Raw genomic sequence first — 16,680 nt, forward strand, 5'->3', positions numbered from 1 at the left:
AGTGGTGGCCACTGACAGGACAAGGTGTAATGCATGCAAGTTGCAACACAGGCAGTTCCAGCTGTGTGTGAGGAAGAACTTCTTCCCTATGAGAGTGCCAGAGCCCTGGCACAGGCTGCCCAGGGAGACTGTGGAGTCTCCTTCTCTGGAGATCTTCCCAACCCACCTGGATGCCGCATGCTGTGCTCCATGCTCCAGGTGTCCCTGCTGGAGCAGGGGTGTTGGATCCCAACCTGTGTAAGGGATATCTCTGTTCTGTGATACGGTGAAGGTGAATTAATACATATACTGTATTTCCTTTACAGGCAATCTTGGACTCCTACCACACCAACCACAAACACTGCTGCTACTTCTCCGATCAAGAAAAAAAGGTATTCACTGCCACCTTTGGGTGACCGCCAGAGGACAGGGAGCACTCTGTTACACCGCAGTAATGTCTCACGATTATATCAAAAAGCAATATTGATTTTTCCCTCTAGCAGGGTTTAGCTCTTCAGCAAATTTAAATAACCTTTTGCATGCTCTGGCTTTTCTCCGTGGGAGCAGCATGGTGCAAAATGGTCTTGGTACAGTCAGTCCACAAGCTCCGTGGACCCAGTTCAATAGATGCAAGTTCTCTGCCCCAGTCCCTAACTCAGCAAGCGTGTGCCTTTTTAGTGTCTGGTACCAAATTTAAAGCAATGCAGCTCATTTTATTGAGGGCAAGTTGAACTTTCTCAAGCCAAAATTGTGTCTCTACTATTTCAGTACAAGTGAACCGCAGTATGCATTATATCTAGCTTTAAAATTTTGGATTGTATATAATATTATGTGGGCAAGAGAAAAACTGGCTGTAGCATGGAGAACTGCATTTCAAATTTAAAATGCACTGCTGGGGATTTCCATCTTTTTTTATGCAGCCTTTCCAGGAGCAACTTCTACATTCTTTCCGTAGAATTATAAAAAATAATAGAAATTAAAATGTCATCATTCTCATATTAAACTCAATGCTTGTTTGTGGGAGTTTATGAGGTTTTCAGCTCAGTAATTGTCTTCAGGCATTTGAAGATGTGAATGGCCAAAACTGAATTCACTGTTTATAGTGCAAGCGCTTTTTTCCCCAGTAGACAATCGGTAGATTGATTCTTCTGGAGGAGGTTTTTAGTTTTTTAAATAACGAAAGTGCATGTGATGTATATGTGACCTCTAATACCATCCTGAATTTGTTTCTAGAGTTGATGTTTGTCATCCTTTCATTTGTACATTCTCTCTGACTGTCCCTCCCAAGAATAATACACATTTGTTTCGTTCAGGTTGCACAAAGCACCATCTTAGGTCAGACAATGTATTTCTCACAACAGTAATTAAATTTACCATGTTGCTTCCAAATCCATTCAGCTATCTTAAAAAAATATATTCTTAAAAGTGTTGTTATAAAGTATTTCAAAATACTAATAATTTTGGAAGTGCTATGAACACTTATAAAAGACGATTTTAGTGTTTCTAACAAAATGTTTGAAGAGATTCAACCTGTTGTCCACCCCTATAACATTACATACTCATACACAGGAATTTATTTTTTAACACTGACAGGCAATCTTGGCTGCCTCCACCAGTTTCAAGTTCGAAGACCACCAAAGATACAACGGAAACCAAAGAGTAAGTGCTAATGATGGCTAGTTTATTTTTGTTGTTATGTGTTTTTGTTTGTTGCTATGTGTTTTTTTTTATTTTAGGTAATTCTAACTTTGAGCTGATTTCAACTGTGAGCAAATAGATCAGTTTTTATATTTCTCAGTTTTTTGAGGATCTGACTTTGCTGGGTAAGATTGCATAGGAAGAGAGAGTGTTTCATGCCTAAGTACTGGTTGGGCTTGAATCCCAGCATTGATTGGAGTTTGAGTTTGAGAGGTGCTCACAGTCTGAGATTACATCAGTGCTGCCAGAACTAAAGAACCCAAGAGACTGAACTAAGGTGTTGAATTCCTGGTTTTCTACAATGCATATTAGCTTTGTTCTTGGAGCAGTTCAAATCAATAACATTTAACTCTCTACCAGACCAATCCGCTATAGAAAGGCTAAGCGTAAGTGCACAGAAATCTATTGCTCCTACTTGACACAAGAGCCAGGAGTTAACTCTGCCTTATTTTAGTTACTGGTGTGGACACAACCTCAAAATCTGTATGAGACTCATATTAGAGGCTGCATATCAAAGATTTTAATTAGACAAAACATAAATGAATGGATATAATGTCTTCCAGGTAGGATACTTTGGTTGCTCATGGCCTAGGAGATCTTTATCACTGGGGGACTTTAAGAATACAGTAGATCAATGTTAAACAGTATTGATTTTTGCCTTGAGATAGGAGATTGGTCTAGATGAGAGCCTTTGACCCCACTTTCTACACTATCAAGTTATCAGGTCATCTACATTATCAAGTTAAGAGATGTCATATTGTATTACTTCCATGGGACTCTTATTTTCTCCATTTCACATCTTTCATTTGCCCTTGCTCTTCTTTTCCCTTCCATTCTACTTTCTTTTCATTATCCCTACAAAGCCAGTTAGTCTTTTTTTTTTTTTTTTTTTTGAAACCTTTCTATCTTTCTCTTTAGCTGAATACTGCTAAAAGGAGAAAGTTATTACTCTCAGTTTGTACTTAAAGCTGAGTCTTTAGCTAAAGGTTCTACAGAAGAATGTATCAGGCCTTAATTACATGTTTTTCTGAAAAATTCTAATAGGCTATTTTTAATAGTTTATGCCTTTGCATATATTATTAATATATATTATATATAATAATATATAATTATATATGGAGCAGTTAAGGAATTACTCATAGATGTCTGAATATATTAACCCACCAAAATATAGCAAAATTGTTGAGCTATCCAATAATAAAGGCAAGTCAGGAATAACATCAAAGAGTGTCTTCACATCTGGACTGAATTGGGTCACAGAGGAACTGTCRTGCTCTCCCCATACACATGGATCTTTCTGTCTCTCTAACAAAACTTTGATTTTATAGATAATTAAGGGAGTTTAACAGTAACTCCCCTAACCATAACAAGCAGTTTGAAAGCTTTTATAAACTTGACACAATGTGTAGTCTTGAAACAATTTTTTCAAATATGCTAAGAATTGAAATAAATCATCATCCTGGCCGTAGACAACCTGTACAAATTCAGTTGATTTGGTTTTGATTTCGCTAAGTTGTTCAAGGGAATAAAGAAATAAATTTTTAATGTAATTATAAATGTACTCTTTTGCTGACTTTGGCATTTCCATCATTCTTCTCAACCTTTTCATACTTTATTCTAGATATAAAATGCATATTATTTTTCTTTTGCAGAGAGCTATTTGCAAAGAAAACTATCTGTGTTTTATACAGCCCATCTTGGGTCACAAGTTTGATCACGATTTATTTATTTGCGATTTTGTGTAGAAGCATTTTTCCTATATACTGTAATTTCCCTCCAACCATTCTACTTACTGTAGAATACAAATATATCCTTATAATACTTCATATTATAGGCTTCAAGGCAAATGCAGAACAAGAAGAGGAGCACTGTAATTATAGACATAAATTGTGACAATTTTCCTAGTGAACATGTGGGAGACCAGCAGAGACCTGAGAGTCTGTGATGCTGGCATTGTTTTATTGCTTCTCTCATCCAGAGCACCACGTGTGCCTTCCATCTCCATCACTCATGATGATGTGCTGAATATGCCCTTTCACTGCCAAGCTTAACATCTGTTTTGCTTGGCTCTATCCACTGCCCTCTCCACTGCATCTCRCGGTGATAGTACCATGGTGCTTCAYGACAGAAACAACCAGGTTATGTCCCCTTTTTCCTTTTACAGAGAAAAGYACATAATTATGACCTTAATGTGTTGCAGTGTACATCAGAACAAGAAAAGGCAAGCTGCTTATGGCATTTTTAAGGGAARTTCTATCTGTGCCTGCCTGAGCTACTGCCTTAGCTTTCTGCCACTGGCCTTTTTGCTTTGGCTCAAGCTTAGTGAGAACACTTCAGCTGTTTACAGGTGGAATAAGAGCAAAATCACTCTAATTCAATGGCTACTACTATTAAGTTTTTATATTCTTTTACCACAATAAATTTTAATTCTTAGAGGCTGTGGGTATTTTTTTTTAGCTATGTACAATGACTTGCTACATCTGTAGTTTAATGAGTATATAATGTGACTAGCCTTGAGCCAAATAAAATCAAAAAACATGGTTAGCAATAATTTTTATTCCTAGCTTATGTTTATTACTGTCCATCTGTTTGGTGAAGATTCAGAATCACTCAGCACCCAAGAGAAAGATAGCTTTTGGCTACTGGAATTTTATTTTAAGTCAGTGTTTACTATTTTTATTTATTTTTTCTCAATATATATATTGACTGCGATGAATTTCTCTAGTTTCATTTCAGTATCACGTTATAGGCATGATAATTCTGAAAGCATAGGCTGCATCCACTATATGATGCCTTCCCAGTGCTGACAAGATGCTAGGATTCTCATCATTAAATGTCAGATCACTCCCATACACTGATAGAGTTGGGATAATAGAAGTAGAGGCATAATTTTACTAATCTTTCCTGACCCTTGCCTTTCTTGTATCATCTATCAAGTATGATGTCACCAAGAGTGCTTAAACAATGATGAGTTTTTAATGATTAATTTGTTTATCCTTGAAAAGTGCTTTGAAGATGTAAGAGCTATTTGAAACTCCAAACATTGCTATAAATCATAATCACCACCAAAGGATACACTTTTATTTGCCTGAAGTGAGTTTCAGGAAATAAAGTGCCAACTATAGATGCTAATAACCATCGTTTGAAAAGGTCACCATCAGTCTTAAAGACAGCTAAAGCAAAGAGCCATGTCTTTTCCTCATATATAAGAGCAGCTGTTTATCCTCCTGTCCTCAGAAAGGSAATTGTATAAGCATGGATCATCTGCTGAGAAAGGTTTTTCATTTTTGCCCCTCTGGATTTATTTTGTTTTATTTATTTTTGACTCTGACCTTTATTTATTTTTGACCTGATTCTAGGATGCTGTGTTCCAACTTGATGAACTTTTATGGGGCCTTGTCTCAGATCCATGCAGATTAAGCATATTTTACCAGAAACCTGAAAGAATTTGCAATTAAAGCTAAGAATATAGACAGCTGACTGTAGTTGTCCTTTTTGGTTTTAAATTGAATGTCAAACATGTCATTGATCAGAGTGTTTTACTGGAGAACGGTCAACCGAAGAACATTGTCTTAGTGACATATAAAGAATGAGATTAGAAATAAATATTATGTTGTTTTGGTAAAAAAATAATCACTTGTAGCTGTATTAAGCAGCAAAACCCTTTATTAAGCTTTGTCATGGAAGCAAGGAAAAGAAAAATTAATTGCAAAGTGATTTGATTCTCTTTTCTACTTTGTTTCTGAAAAGTTTACTCTCTTCTCTCTACAGGATCTCCTCTTCAGAAAATTCAGAAGCTCCCACAGTGTATGTTTTGCTTACTTGGCTTCATAATTGTTTTAGAAATACAATATACTCCATGCATAAACCTTGAATGTGCTTTAACATTTATTTATAATACAAAAGCTGTAGAATTTATCTGGCAGATCTACTTGAAGAGTCAATCTGAGATTGTAGATGTAATTATTTTCATATATTTTAGCAAGTTTCATTGTATATTTATTCACATGGGGTGGAAAAAAGGAAGAACTGTAACTCCTTGAAGTATTAAGAAGTATTTCATAATTTTAATTTTATTTTTATATAGTATAATGCTAATGCAAATTTTCCTTTATACCAAACTGGTATTCTAGAGGGCACACAGTGAATGAAAAAGAGAGTAGGTAAGCAAAAGAAAGAAAAACTCATAAATTAAAGAGCTGAGCACATGCAAAGGCTTGTAACAGGAGGCATAAACATGAACTGAATTAATATAAGTTACTGCAAAACTGATTTGAGTGTCCATGTGAAAGAGTGCTCTAATTTAAGAAATAAGTTTATGAACTTAATTAATTTAATGTAAATTTCAACTTCTAAATTAGAAAAAGATTGCTTAACCTACCTTTAATTTCATGACTTATGGTTGAGAGAGCTGCCAAACTTGTCATGATATTATTGCCATCCTCACAGGAAGATGATCTCAAAGAGTATATGCTCATTTGCGGTTCTATTAGCCTTTCCTACCTTCTTCTTTCTTTCCCTTTTTCTCCTCTCTTCTCCCTTTCTCATAATTTAAAAATATTTTCTGGTAGTGACAGACCTGTTCATATGTGCATATGAATAATCAATAATAGGAAAGAGTTTGACAGATTTCAGCTGTCATTTAATAGGATGCAGMTAAGGGATGCAGAACAGTGTGAGCAACTCGTAATTTGCCTCTGAGTGGAAAGTAACCCCCCAAATGGTTCTTGTGTCTGTGGTSTCTGTCACATTCTTATAATCTCTAACAACTGCCACATAAAAATTGCTTCTCAAAAACTTTTGCACGTAACTCTAAATAGTTATATTGATCTCTGTGGGGACATCTATAGGAATAAAATGGTTTGAAAATGTAAATGCTATGCAAGTATAAGAGTATATCGAAAGAATGGCACATTCTTTTAAATATATAAATATTAAATGTATTAAATATATGTGTATTTAAAATAAATRCACGTTTATTATAGTCATTGTGACTAAGAGTAGTACAGTATATAAAAAGTTCTTTCTTGAACAGAGATGATATCTCTTTTTTTTTTTCTTTTTTATTTCCCCTGGGTTCATATTCTCCCTCTTTTAATCACTCTCTCTAGATACTCCGACTATGTCTCCACGTCCTGCCCTGTGGCAATGCCTTTGGTTCTCCCTTTCCCCGCTTGCAGCATTCTACTGCACTGCTCTCCAGTCTGTGCCATCTCCTAAGCCTTCAGACTTCCTCCAGTTTCTGATCCCTCACTACAATCTTTAAATAACCCTTAGAATATCTTCATCTCCTCTCTCTCTTTTCTGGATTACTGCCTGAGCAAGAAGCAGCACGTATTGTGGCTGCACAGAGCAATGTGCAGCTCTATCCATGTGCAGCTGGYTGGTAGAAACCTGTTAACTGGCCAGGAGTTGTGCCAGGAAAGAGCTGAGCTTATTGTGAAATGCCAGGTTTAAGTCTCTTCCCTCTGTCAGGCTGCTGATTTTCATGCAAGTTCTGGATGTTAATATCCTGAAGGTGTCTAATCCTCTCGCTTGCTATTAGGTGGTGGATTAAAAATAGTAACTGCAGGAGACTGACAAATATATGTCAGACAGAMAAAAGCGTGTGCAATCTCATTTCCTTAGGAAACCAGGACAAAAAAAATTATCTATTTTTCCGCCTGTTCATACAGTATCCTTTATGAGAGACAATCACATCTATTCTTTGGAGTTTAATTTTATTTATTTTTGTTAGTCTGTTATTACTGGAATTATCTGAAACGTAGAAGTCCACTTTATTATTATGCCAATACTAGTAAAACAGCCTTGGAGGAAAAAAAGTATTGGAATATCACCTATTCAAAAAGCTCAATGGATGCACTTATCTAGTACGTTGAAACATTATGGACATACACATTTAGATATGCAAAAAGAAAAAAAGCAAAAAATTTCTGAAAATAATCCTAATTCGGTGTGGTTACATTTGCTAGAATAGGATAAAAAACAAGAATAATAATCCCTCTAAATATTTGTCTGCATATTAAGCATGGTTTCATCATTTTCTTGCAGGGCTGCCCCTTCACCAGAACAGGTGACATCTCATAAATCTATCAGAAAGACGGACACAGATGATCAAGCTGTAACAAGGTAACATAAGCAGACACAACTGTATGGTTAAATGTGGAAGTACTAGATTTATTTGATTTTCGTATAGCTCTTTTGGCCACAGTATTAGGCAAGTGCAGGTTTTATCTCGTCCTGCCTACTGACCTAGAAGAACAAATTTTGAGTTCCGTTGGCTTCCTGAGTTATCTTAGTTATTTTTCGGCTTCTTTTTTTGTTATTGTTCTTTTTTTTCCCTTTCCCTGTGTCTAGAATGCATCCTGCCAAGCAGTGTATAGGTGCTTGCTGCAAATGAATGAAAGCAGACTAAGAGCAGTAGTATGAACTATACAACATACTTTGTGCTTCAGTATCACAGTAAAGAAATTGTGGGAAAGGAAAGATCAACACATCCCTACATATATATAAAACGTCCCTTTCAGTGACAATACTGTTACCATTCAAAATAAGAAAAAAATACACCATTTCATGTAGCAAAATTAGTGCGTTTAAACAGATGGGCTTCTTGTGGTGCGAGTTAGATAGCATATGGAATTTGTACCTTGGAAAGTGTACAGAATTCCATGAAATTGGTGAGAAGTGCCATAGAAATAGCAATTATTGAAGTTCCAGCAAGTGGTAAGGCCTTACACTTAGGGAAATGGTAAGTCTTTCAAAACAACTTGTAATATCTGTGCAAAAAAATGCAACCATGTGATCCTGACCAAAGTAAGGTCACAGAATATGCAATCAAAAAATGTATGAATTAGATGAATCTAGATATGCACTGAGAATTACAGTAGTTTATTTTTAATTGGAAATTCTGAAAGGTGTAAATTATTAAAATCAAGTTATATTAGCTAATTTTATTTCACTTGATTCACAAAGACAGAATTTTCTAAGGTTTGGAGCCACAGTTTGTCCTACTTGGAGGGTACTACTTTGGGTCCCTCTTCCCCCCCAAATAATAAATACATCCAAAAGAAATCCGACAGTGTAATCCCTAGGGGGAAAAAAAAAGCAATGCTTCAGTGAAATATTTTCCTGTCAGCAAATTTGGSAGATCTTAGGGAATTAAATGCAGCAGTATATTAACTAGGGAAGTGGCAGTCATTCTTCGTTCATAAAGGCTTGTTAAAGACTTATTTAATCCCCATCTTCAATCAGTTCACATTCATCATCCCCCAGTGGCTCTCATTAGCACATCAAGCTCTGTGTACCAGTTCCTCCATTGACAGAGAGCTGTGGCAATGCTATTTGACTGGTCTACAAGTTACTATGGCAACATTGCAGTAGTTATTTATGTCAGTATGTAAGCTATAAGTAGCCTGTAATTTTAGTGGGCAAAATTCAGCCCTTTACTCTTGCTGATTCCTTTACTTTTGGCTCAGATGCCATCYATCTGCTACTGAGGTGCTAGCTGCAGAAGTTTACAAATTTTGCTAAACTTATACTAACCAAAAATGCATTAAGCAGCTGTCATCAGAAATAACTCACTTATGTTAAAGAAACTCCATATAAATATTATATTCCTGGCAAGAATGATGGTGACTCACAATCAAAGCTAAGGGTTACATGAAAAATATTTTTAGTAACACTGCCATTAGTTAGGGCAAAAGTTATGTGAAATGGTTTAATTTTATGTACTTTTATTTGGAAATAAAAAATTTTCAAGTTATGCTTTTTAAAGCCACGTTTACTTGATTATTTGTATCCTGGCGAGCATGTTAACGTTGGAGTGAATTAATTCCACCATAAAATAGATGGAATATGGCAACTGTTTTTCTATGAAACTGTTCAGTAATACAAGGAAAGTCTTTTTGAAGGAATGTACCTGAAAGGAATGTCAAATATTGTATTTCTTTTGGGTAAAGAAAATGTAAGCCTCACTGTGCACTGTTCCATGCAAGGCCCACTTCTATTAATGCAAAGGACAATTCTTGCATTGTTTTCAGATAGAACACTTAGATGTGGTTTCTTCCATATCTGGAAAAAATATACATCCATGTATTCTATAAATCTATACAGAATATGTTATGTATATATATACATTATATATATAAAATATTATATACTATATATCATATATTATATGATACAAAGGCAGATTGACCATATGAACCTTCAGCTTGATGGCAAGTTGATGGATGGCTCTATCTCAYGACTATTTAAATCATCTGTATGTATCCTTGTGAAACATAAATAGGTCTAGGGGCTAGTGAAAGTGAAGATAGTAACTGTCTAATAATAGTTGTGCATTATTCAGAGCTGAAAAGCTGATTTTCAAATCCTTGGTATCTTGCATATGTGGCAACATGCGAACGCTTCAGTGCATGTGTGCAATTGCACATATGTGCAGTGAGCATCTTCATGCTTTGCACTGTGCATACTCATGAGGTGCTTTTTGTGTTTTACTTGCATTTCAGTGGAGATTCAGGGAGAATATTTCTCACTCTGCCTTTTTAATTATAGAACTGTAGCTACTATAATTAGCTAATTAACTATGTATTCTGGTGCCTTTTTCACTGTAATATCTTCCTGATCTACTTTCACTTTTTATAGATTATATAATGATTCAGAAAACCTCTAGAATGTTCTGGAAGGAYCCTCATGTAACCACAAAAGTGTTGGTGAGGGAAAAAAAAAAGATACTAAAACGGGACTGACGCAGGCATAGCCATACCTTAATGGTCCCAATTGGAGCCATATCTGGCTTTGCCTATAGTGACTATTTAACTTGGTTGGGAGAAGTAGCTTAAGATTTTCTGGATATTTTTTTTCCTTGGTGGAAGGCAAGAATACTGTTTTACTTCTTAGTGTTAGTGACCATTTACCATGCAGTTTTGACAGATTTAGCTCTCAGTGGAGGGCTGGTTTACAGCTCTTCTGCATGTTGATATAAATGACTTAAAGTTGAAGAGCTTATTTATAGAGATGTAAGCCCATTATTGCAAACTGAAAAGTAAAGACAGTATTTACAGGGTGATACATATTCTCCAAGTAAAACTGAATAAGTGCTCGTTCTTTCTTCAGTGATCTTTCCCAGTCGACCTACTGCAAATCATTCTGAGCAAAAGCTTCTTGCCCTGTGTTTAACTCTGAAATCCTCCAGGCTGAGCATTGCCTGTGGTTTTGGCAGAGTATAAATTAATTTTCACAGCTGATTGCAGAGCACTTCTGTTCTCTCATCCTTGGCTCTTATGGATGAAAGGTCTAAATTAGACTTTTGGCACTGGTAAGTGGAGCACACTGGTGTGGAAGGAAATGCACTCTGCCTAAGAATAAATGCCACTCTGCTCTCAAAGAACTTTATTCTTTCTCATTTATACATGTCAAAGTCTGATATTTCTATTGTCAGTTGTTTCTGTAACTTTAAACTGTCCTTTTTTTCTGTGCTGCCATTACTAGGTCAGGAATGTCCTATGGTTTTAGCTCGACTACATTAGTGTGGTCTTTGCATCTTCTGTCCCATCAGAGGACAAAACTATTCATCGGAATGTTTTGTAGGAGGTGAATAGGGAAAAATCACTTGGAAAAGACAACAGATGATACTTGCTTGGTATTACTTTTAGAAAAGTCAGTGCTGAGGGTAAGGTTAGAATCTGCTTGATGATTATGCGCGGATTACTAATTTTGTCCAGAACTGATATCCAGATGAATTCATATTCCTCCTTGCTCAGGTTGTCTTGCCATCACTTGTAATAATTCAGCAGAGATGCTACCAAAGAGGTATCACCCACAGATCTTGAAGCAGAATGGTATTTAATGAAATTTTTGGGTAGCTGTTTTCTCTGCCATAGTCAACAGTCAACAGGGTGGTATCAATAGTGATGGTGACAAGATACAGCCTTGATGAAATCCCCATGAATTCATASGATGTCATACAATGCAGCTACCCTTAACTTGAATGCAACCTTTTATAGAGCTCAAGCCCTATGCACTTCTTCTACCAGCAGCATTATCTTCCTATAACTAAGGGATCACTTCAGCAGCTTCTTTAATTCCGCTCAGGGCTTTGCATCAAAAGAAAAAGATCAAGATMCATAAAAATTGTTGTATATGGCTTATGGAATATAGTGCTCTCTTTACTTTATGATGACAGAATGAGTAGATGTAAAGGCTCCTGGACTATCCTGAGGTTTGGCATAAAGTGTCCCACTGATTAAAGACATTACAACACATCTTCTAAAATTACTGAAGAACTGTGGTCCTTCAGTTCTGGTCCAGAAACACACCTACAGTGTTGGTGACTTTGGCATGTGCACAGCACACCTATCAGCCCAAAGCGATGGTGAAGTCCTGGGTAATGAAGCAAAAATGCCTGCAGAAATTAGGGAAATCTGGAACTCCATTGGCCTTAGCAAGTCTTCTATAATTTAAGTAACAGCCAAGATTATCTGGGTGTTGCTTCCCTCATAATCACCTGCCTTCTCTCAAGAGTCTAAGGAAAAAGTCTTGTGATCAGAAAAGCAGAGTTCAAGAGAATGGCTGGGGTCAGTTCAAAATGAATAGGAAGAGACACTTTTGAAGTGTCTCGTCTCATGCTGTTTCCCAGTGTACATGTGACAAATCAACTGCAATTTGGCTCCAGCTGGACAGTTAGAATAATGTGACTGAACTTTTAAAATCTTATTTTTTTTTTCTGATTGTTCTTATAGCTGTATTTAGAATTTGCAAAAATGAATATTAGAAAGATTTCATTGCATTTATCAAACAACTAGTGACTTCTCTATGGTTCAATTTTGTAGGCATTGTTCACATATTTCCTGTTTCTGACATTTAAAGCCTTATCTGGATGTTTTCAAGACAAAAAGATTTATTAGCTGTGCTTGAATGTCTGGATGGACTCCATTTATACTTTCCTTTTTGATGGTGATCTGACTTGTCACCAGTTAAATCAGAATTACAGAACTTCTATTTACTGAAATAGGTGAAACTTACAGATATATCTGACAGAGCAGAAGCAATAGGAATTGTTAGGGTTTTTCTCAAGTGAACAGAGGTTAAAAATCAAATGCAGAATGAAAGTCAAAGCAAAATGTCCACAGCTCTGTTTCACTAAGCTATTAAACACAGAATATAAAAGGCAAGTTTTCATGCTTTTGTTTATATTGTACTTTTGATATGATACCTTTAAAGGTTCATAATTTTTTTAAGAGTTTTTTTTGTGTCAAATAAAAAGGGCATTAAATACTTAACATCAATAAAGTGAAATAATCCCAAACAGAATGGTTCTGTAAATGAAGTCTTGCTCCTATTGACTCAGGGTGGAAGATATTAAACTTTCAGAAATTAGCTCATTTCCAGAGAGGCCATCGTGCAAACACTGAGTAATTCTCCTTTCTGTCTGTGTCTGAGAGCCAGAAATGTTCAAGCTGTGGCAGAACAGGATTTTCGAGTTAAACTAAGCTATTAATTTTGCAGGCAGCCTGCCTTGACAGCTTCTTCAGAGCTACTTTATTTATCTTCTCTGCTAGTCATTTCTTTTGCTGGACTGTCTTCATTAGTAGTCACATTTCTAATCTTGCTTTACGCAAGAAGCCAGAGGCTAAATAGTAGAGAGGAGCATGAGAACCCATGGTTTATAGCGTGCAATCCACAATGGGGTAATAATAGAATGTAATATTATATGTTATTTATATTTATATAAATGGGCATAAGATTTTCTGCCTGTCAAAACAGGAATTTATTTTAGATTCGTGGTGTAATTTTAAGTGTTATTCTGGGATGGGATGTTGAGGTAGAAACAGACTTTTTGATTCGGTGTGGTCACTTAAAAAAAATACTTCCAACCTCAACTATTCTGTGATTATGTAAAATTGGCTTTTATACAAGAACATTGCTGGATAAAGATGTAAGACAATACTTTTATTTTATAGGAAATTATAGCAAAAAGAAATTGGGATGTACTGGGTTTAAACAGATTCTTTTGCCCAAATTGTGATATGGAAACCTGTGTTCAGTTATTCATTTTGTGTTATTCTGTTAGTTTAATTTCCTTTATCTATATGTATATACACAGCAAATAACAGCAACAACAACAAAATATATTTGTTGTCATGAGTTAGGTACTTCTAAAACTTCCAGTCATGCCCTGCCCTGGGATTGGATTAAAATATTTCATCTTCTTGAATCTGCTATCAAACAATATAACCTCTCATGGCAGGCTCTTTGACCTRCCTTATTCCCATCCATTTCTAAAAATTCTCCCTCCAGGCACAGTGACCCTTGTGGTGTAATGGTTGTCTCTGAAAAGAGTATATTTGGAGCTGGTGTCCCTCTGAATGACCTGTGAGAAAGGCCAGCATCTATTACACAACCCCCATCCATATGTGAAAGATATTTCCACAAGTTAGCTTAAGTTCCTTTGCATATTCCCAGATGTTTTAATGTTGCTTTTTATTTTCCATCATTTATATTGTGAGAGGGAAGGAGAAAAAAAAAAAAAAGAAAAGGAATGTTTTCAAGTTTAAAGAAATTGATTTTCCCAGCCTTGGGCACTAAAATATTTTTCMAAAAAAGAGCAAGGCAACAAAAAGACTTTTCTTCATTATCTCTGCACTCTAATATTAAGGATAAGTATTCTTTAACTATGAATGCATATTGAGTCTCCTCCCTTTTAGTACTTGACTTCTYTTGTAGAAATATTGGAAAAGGTTTGAAATATATTGCTCCTTTCTAGCACATAACTCTCAAATGGAGCCTAAGCTGAGATTCTATATTCAAGCTATGCTGTACATCTAGTCCTGATGTACATCCACCAAGTCCTGTGGTTTGGGCAACTTCATGTTATATCCTCCTAGAAATAACAGCTCTCAGGTTTTTCATTGCTTRTACTCTTTGCTGGGCTTGACTCAGGAGCTGCATGGCTTGTAAGCTCTCCCTTGAACTAGCCCAATGCTTCATGCAAGTGTCAGCCCTGGTTCCTTGCTCTAGTCCTGTCAAGCACATGTTTAATGAGGGTGGAAGTTAGAGGAGTGCTGCAAGTGCAGCCAATTAATATCTCCTGAGGGTTATATTTTACAGGAGAAGTGGTGCTCCTTCGGAGCCATAAAGTAGAGCTGAGCAGGTCAATGAGTCAGAAAAGCAACTCAGCATGTAGTTTTATACCGAAAGCTGCAGCTGCAACTGTTTCTTGTTCACTTATTAGGGCTGCTTACTGTCAGGGTCCTATAAATCAGGCAGCTAGTTGACAGGGCGTGCACTCACAGCCTGGACTTTTATTGCTTTTGTTAGCAACCCTTTGSATGGGAAATAAAGCCTTCCTCACAAGCCAGTCTATGCTCTCTGATACTCAAAGTACTGAAAGCCATGTACACAGAGCAAAAATGCTGCTGGCTGCTAAGTCATGGTGATTTAAAGCCTACAGAATGAGACACGTTTCCCTTGAGCTACACCAGTGTTACTATGGGCCAGTAAACATATTTCTGAAGAAATGATTCTTAAGTCATTGGAAGATGCCAGTCTGTATTTTTGTCCATGATTCCTGATTAGGCAATGGGTAAAGGATAAACTTTTTTAGAGAATTAACCTTCTTTTCCTGGAAATCTCTGTGCAAAAGTGAGCAGAACAATTTAAGCAGAGGCAAAACTGAATTTACCTGGGAAGTGTGTTAAAATACATACGAAGATTTAAAAGGTGAGAGGGAYAAATCCTCCATTTCCTGTCACTTTGATGCAATTTCTTCCTTCCCTATTAAAACACTATCTGCAATAAGAATAAATATTTAACCTTTGAAAAGAATATTTATATTGCTATTTAAATTTCATAGTTGGGCTAAAATGTGCAAAGCAGCAAAAGTAAAATTCAGAGAAAATATTCTTGATCAGGGTACAACCTTATTGAATAAGACTAAACAAAGTCAATTCTAAGTTAGTCTTTTGCATTTTCTCCCTACCTCTGCCTAAGAGATGTTCTCTATTTAAAAAATTAGAGAATTGAATGACACATAGAAAGCACTSTAACTAGTAGAAAATAGAACTTCTCTTAAGGCACAGGTAGAGAAAGACTGAAAACGAAAAGTCAAATTGAAAAAAAAAAATCTAGCCATTCTTACCATAAACAAAAAGTGAATAACTACATGATTTCAGATGTTATTTTAAGATATAGAAGTTTTTTAGTCTAAATAAAGAKCATCATTTGAAATCTAACCATAGACACCAGTATTAAGCTTGGAGCTTGAGTTAATCGTATCCTTCGGAAAATTCATATTTTTCAGTCAATATTTTCAGTTACTAAGAAGCATCTTAAACTATGGTATTGATATGATTAAACAGACAAATTCTTTTCCTTAGCTATACTATATAATGCTTTAATTTTACAGAACTTTACCTTGCTGATAGAAAAATGTGTTTTCTTATAATAGTCAATAACATTGACTATTCAAAGAATCTGCGCATAAACTTATCCAAAAACTCACTGTTTTCCTCTAAAATGTATACATAAATGTATTTTTTATTTTTATTATATTTTATTTTATAACACTCTTTTATTTGGTTATTTTTTCCAGAGGAAAAGACTTTGAGGATGTTACCGAAATAAACACTGCTTCTCAGAAAAATGAAATGTAAGACTGTCATAATCTTCTCCTACAAGGTTTTAAAATACTTGCAGTTTGTTACATCTTAGTATCAACAGGTTCAGTAAAGATAATTAGAAGAATCAAGGTTAATACTTTCGTTTGATTTAAGCCATAGAGTCTTAACTTTTTTTAATCTCCTCCTTAAATAAATACTAGTAAATATAAATAATTTGCTGTGAAGAAAGTGATTCTATTTTACTGAAATTCTAGCTAGTCAGTGCATGACCATCAAAGATCTATAAGGTCATTTGAAATGTCCCATTAAACTAGACCTTCTCCTTTAAATACAAGAGCGGAGTGTCATAAAAATGGTTCATTGAAAAAGAAWCTTCTTTTAW

General features: G+C 35.7%; 1 protein-coding gene across 1 annotated transcript in view; it reads left to right on the plus strand.

The window, feature by feature from the left end:
• The window catches only part of SCEL (sciellin), a 45,004-nt gene that overhangs the window by 16,560 nt on the left and 11,764 nt on the right, over positions 1 to 16,680 (plus strand). Inside the window, exons 7-11 of the mRNA XM_026044524.1 lie at positions 306 to 371; positions 1,573 to 1,638; positions 5,449 to 5,484; positions 7,729 to 7,806; positions 16,271 to 16,327. Coding sequence (XP_025900309.1) covers positions 306 to 371; positions 1,573 to 1,638; positions 5,449 to 5,484; positions 7,729 to 7,806; positions 16,271 to 16,327 — 303 coding nt within the window. The remainder of the gene's footprint in view (positions 1 to 305; positions 372 to 1,572; positions 1,639 to 5,448; positions 5,485 to 7,728; positions 7,807 to 16,270; positions 16,328 to 16,680) is intronic.

The sequence above is a fragment of the Nothoprocta perdicaria genome, unplaced genomic scaffold (genome assembly GCF_003342845.1).
Source record: "Nothoprocta perdicaria isolate Ctin4 unplaced genomic scaffold, notPer1 scaffold_37, whole genome shotgun sequence".
Taxonomy (NCBI): domain Eukaryota; kingdom Metazoa; phylum Chordata; class Aves; order Tinamiformes; family Tinamidae; genus Nothoprocta; species Nothoprocta perdicaria.